We start from the raw sequence: 4,946 nt of genomic DNA, 5'->3' as shown, positions 1-4,946 counted from the left end.
CTCTCTCTCTCTCTCTCTCTCTCTCTCCATCTCTCTGTCTCTCTCCATCTCTCTGTCTGTCTCTGTCTCTGGCACACACGCACACACCTTCTTCCCTTGCTTCCTCTCTCCCTGCCTTAACTATCCTTCAGAGCCCCATGTACCCAGAGCTGATCATTCTCCAGCCTTCCTTGATGTATCTGTCTCATCTTTTTCAGGCCAGGGTCTGCTCCTCTTTCTCCTCCTCCTCCTCCTCCTCTTCTTCTCCCATGGCTCTAGCGGGGCATGAGCCCCCCAGCCTCCCCCAACAACATGGTGAGCCATTTTCCATCTCCTTCAGGTGAAATTCATCCATGACCAGTGTTCCCCCAACCCCAAGTACCGCGGTTTCTTCCATGGCGTGAGGGAGATCGTTCGGGAACAAGGTAAGAATAAGCCCCCGAGGATGAAGGAACTATAGAGTGTTACCAGGGGAGGCAGCAACCATGGCTCTGCAATATTGTAAGAGGCTGGGGTGGGGGCCTGGAGGTGGGGAGCAGGTTGTTAGAGAATCAGGGATGGCTTCCTAGAGGAAGGCACACATGTGCATTAACCAAGGGAAGAAGGAAGCTATTCCAGGCCTAGGGATGGAATGGCTGAATGAGGTAGATGGCGCCCATGTGAGGACGGGAGATTTAGGCTGGAACCAAATCCGAGGGCAGGACAGGGCAGGGCCCAGGCCCAGCTGGGAGCAAGGTTGGTGAGGGAGCTTCTGCAGCCCCCAAGCCCAGCTCACACAGGCTGGGGGAGGCTGGGCTGATAAGTGACCTTTGCTTGGCTTCCACCAGGTCTGAAGGGCACCTACCAGGGCCTGACCGCCACCGTGCTGAAACAAGGCTCCAACCAGGCCATCCGATTCTTTGTCATGACCTCCCTTCGCAACTGGTACCGAGGTAAGGGCCCTGAGCTCACTGGAGCCCCGCCTTGTCGCCCAGGGAGCTGGATCCCTCTCTTGGGCTCACCCCAGGCTTTTGACCTCCCCAGGGGATGACCCCAACAAGCCCATGAACCCCGTGGTGACAGGAGTGTTCGGAGCCATTGCTGGGGCTGCCAGCGTCTTTGGAAACACACCGCTGGATGTGATCAAGACCCGGATGCAGGTAAAGGCAGAGATCCCCCTGTTCAGGGGCCAAAGCCCTGTGTTCAAGTCCTTTTTCTTTCTCTTCATGAGCCTCCCTTCCTCCACCTATAAAATAGGACTCATTCCGTTGTGTCTGAGTCTTTGTGACCCCATTTGGGGTTTTCTTGACCAAGACACCGAAGCAGTCTTTTTTCATTCTTGGGCTCATTTGACAGATGAGGAAACTGAGGCCAATAAGGTGAAGTGACTTGCCCAGGTTCATCCATCTAGTAAATATCTGAGGATGAATTTGAACTCAGGTCTTCCTGACTTCAGGCCCGGTGCTCTGTCTACTGTGCCACTCAGCTAACCACCACCACCAGAAAATGAGGGCTTGGGGATCTCACTTCGTTTACAGGTTGCCAGGTCCCTTCTGCTTGCACCCTATGGTTAAGCCTCTAGGAGCTTCTGTGTGACGAGGAAGGATAGCGTGGAAGTGCCTTCCTCCAAGATTGGGATGGGGTGGATTCCGGGAACAAGGGTGGCTGGGAGCCACGCTGGAGCCTGGGTGAGGAGGGTAGGCTGGCTAGGTATGTGGCAGCCACATGGCAGAGGGTCTCAGACGTCCAAGTCAGGAGTTCAAATTTATGATCTGGGTGGTGAGGACCCACCCACTAGAACTTCTGGAGCAGAAGAGTGAGGAAGTGGGCCACAGAAACCGTCTGGTGAGACTATATGGAGAGGGCAGCTAGGCGGTGCAGCGGAGAGTTCCAATCCAGCCTTCCACACCTCAGAGCTGTGTGACCCTGGGCAAGTCACTTAATCCTTTTGCCTCTGAGATCATCTCATCTGTAAAAGGAGGGTTGGCCTGGAGCCTTTGGGGGTGGCACAGACCCTTTTGGCAGTCTGGGGAAGCCTTCTCAATCAATAAGCCCTTCCCTTCCATTTTAGAATCATTGCCCAGTATTGATTCCAAGGCAGAGGAGCAGTGACGGCTAGGCAATGGGGGTTAAGTGACTTGCCCAGGGTCACACAGCTAGGAAGTGTCTGAGGCCATATTGGAACCCAGGACCTCTTGTTTTCAGGCCTGGCTCTATCCACTGACCCACCCAGTTGCCCTCCAGCTTCCTGAGGATTCTGAAGGAAACCCATTCTGTTGAAAGACAATTATCCAAATCTTTCTTAAGACCCGAGTTCCCAGTTCCCAGGTTAGGAAGTCCCGGCCTTGCTGTCCCTAAGGCTCCTTCGCACTCAGAGCCATGACATGATGCCCCCTTCTTCCCTGCTGCAGGGCCTGGAAGCTCATAAGTACAAGAGCACATGGGACTGTGGCTACCAGATCATGAAGCATGAGGGCCTCAAGGCGTGAGTCGGGGGGCCCCAAGGCTATGCCCTCCACTGGGGTGGGAGGAGCGGGACTCCAAGGCTGGGAGGGAGCCCCCCTCACCCAGCCAGCCCCTCACTTGTCCCCGCTTCGGCCCCCAGCTTCTACAAGGGCACCGTGCCCCGCCTGGGCCGGGTCTGCCTGGACGTGGCCATCGTCTTCATCATCTACGACGAGGTGGTCAAACTCCTCAACAAAGTGTGGAAGACAGACTGAGGCAGAGGCTGCTGCTGGACAGCCCCACAGCCCAGGACACGGGCCTGGGGCGGGCAGGAGGCCAGAGGCTTGTTGGGGCTGGGCCCCAGGCTCTTGGAGCCCTGACCCTGCTTTATCTATTCCCAAGAGCCCCTGGGGCCAGGGTCCATGGCAGACAAGGGGGCTTGAGCCCAGGCTGCCCGGGGAAGGGGTCTCCCCAGCTCTGGCCCCCTTCCCCACTCCCCACTGTGAGTAGAGCAGAGGCTTGACTGGCCTTCATGTACCCACCCTTTGGCCTCTGTCCTGCCTCTACTTCCTCCTCCCCCTCCATCTTTCTTCTGAGACATCCGGGGGAAGGGTCTAGCTCCCCCTGCACCCCCCAAGGCTCCCATGATTCCAGTGCGACGTGCCAAACAGATCTTGTCCTGTGGATTCCGTGTTGGTGTCTGTGTTCTGTGTTCCATGTTTCGTGTGTATCCGTGTGTCTGTGTCTTAATGTGTGTGTCCACCGCTGGTTCTTCCGGCTCTCTTCCCATTGACCATGACCACCACCAATAAGCCCGTGCCTTCGGAGCTCCAGGCCTCCCTGGGAGAGGAGGCAGGGGAATCCCCCCAGGGAGCAGGGGGCCACTCCCCAGGACCAAATCCTTCTCTTTCCCTGGGCTGGGGAGAGCGTGAGATCCCAGCCCTGCCCCCGCCACGCCACACACCAAAGCTGCCTCTGGGGGTGCGGCCCCCAAAGCCATCGGTGCCCTTACCCTGGGCCTGTGGGGTCCCCACCACTCCGGCTTGGTGGGGGCTAGGCTGAGCCACATGTCATGGGACCAAGGTCTTTGTGTGTGGCGGGGGAAAGGGGGAAGCAGATTGGGTCCCTAACCTGAGCAGGACGGGCCCCTCCACCCCAGTCCACTTCCTGCCACTTTCTCAGGTTTTCCAATAGAATAAACCGGAAACTGGTGTTGGAGCCCATTTGTCTTTGTGAGACGGGAATAGGGGTGGGGAGTGTGGACCAGGGATCGGCTCCCAGGACACCCGTCTTCCCCAGACCCCTGACCCTTCCTCCTGCTGCAGAATCCTGCCAGGAGGTGGGGACGGCAGGGGCAGGACTGGTACTTGAGGGCTTTAATTGAGGTTCTCTGGAGTGTCTTTGAGCTTCCTCCGAGGAGCCCACTGAGGCTCAGAGCTGGAACAAGACTGGCCTGAGGCCATGAAGGCCCCCTGGGGAATTGGGGGCGTCACACTGAAGCTTGCTAAGTGGGTGCAGGCAGGGAAGAAGAGGCAGCCTAGAACAGTGGTGTCCCTTCTGATACCTCCTGTGTGACCCAAGATAAGCAGCATAACCTCTCTGAGGTTGTCCTTACCCTTCTTCCTACTGGAATGTAAGCTCCCCCAAGAGCAAGGACTGTCTCGCCAAGTCTTTGCTTCCCCAGCACTTGGCACAGTGCCTGGTATGCAGTAGGTACTTAATAAATGATTATTGATCAGCTGCTTGGGTGGAATTCTCTGAGGAGAGTTGACTTGGGATTTTTAGGAACAGGCAGTGAGTGGGGCCTCGAATAGTACACCCAGGGGAGGCAGTCCAAGGTGGCAGAAAGTTCTGTGTAGTTTTGCCCCTAGCTGCTCAGGGAGGAGAGGAGAGAGGGACTTTGGAGGAGGGCCGGAGTGGGTCAGGGTTCCATCCTGGGACTCCTGGCTGAGAGGGGAAGGGTCTGGAGGAGCTGCAGAGGGCACAATCAGCACATGCCAAGGGAAGGACTCGATGGACCGGGGAAGAGCTGCCCAGGAGGAAACTTGCTACAAGGAAACAGTTTCTCAACAATTCAGACGAGCAGGGCTGGGATGCTGTTTCCATCTGGCCAGGGTGAATGATTCTTCCTGGGAAGATGCCGTCCTCCAGCAGACCAGATTGTACTTGTTCTCAGAGGGTTCTGTGGCCAGGCACTTACTCCCATGATCCTCCTCTGTGCCGGGCACCATGCCAGGCCCTGGGGGTACAGAGACTGAAGTCCCTTCCAGCTCTGAGAGTCTGTCTTCAGACTTGCCTATGGAACACTGGGAACAGGGAACACTGGCCTTGCCAGCAAAGCATCTGGCTTCACTTTGGGGGGGAGGGGAAGAACAGGACTGGCCCCAGTCAGGTTGGGTCTGAGGCTCTCCTGGGCATAGCCCAAGGAGCAAGTGAGGTTCAGTGGAAATGAGACTTCCTGTATCCCCAGTGACCCCATTTGGGGTTTCCTTACCAAAAATACTGCAGTGGTTGGCCATTTCCTTCTCTGGCTCATTTGACAT

At 56.8% G+C, this 4,946-nt stretch overlaps 1 protein-coding gene across 1 annotated transcript; it reads left to right on the top strand.

The window, feature by feature from the left end:
• Positions 1–299: 299 nt before the first annotated feature.
• LOC123255568 (tricarboxylate transport protein, mitochondrial-like) lies at positions 300–3,621 on the top strand (the record flags this gene model as incomplete). The annotated part of the gene is made up of 5 exons (XM_044684340.1): positions 300–404; positions 807–911; positions 1,003–1,118; positions 2,370–2,443; positions 2,564–3,621. Coding segments are annotated over 5 exons (515 nt in total), but the record flags the coding sequence as incomplete, so codon positions are not given.
• Positions 3,622–4,946: the final 1,325 nt, after the last annotated feature.

This window comes from Gracilinanus agilis, unplaced genomic scaffold, assembly GCF_016433145.1.
Source record: "Gracilinanus agilis isolate LMUSP501 unplaced genomic scaffold, AgileGrace unplaced_scaffold48838, whole genome shotgun sequence".
NCBI classification, from domain to species: domain Eukaryota; kingdom Metazoa; phylum Chordata; class Mammalia; order Didelphimorphia; family Didelphidae; genus Gracilinanus; species Gracilinanus agilis.
The sequence above is the reverse complement of the archived record's forward strand: the minus strand, read 5'-3'. Positions and strand labels throughout refer to the sequence as shown.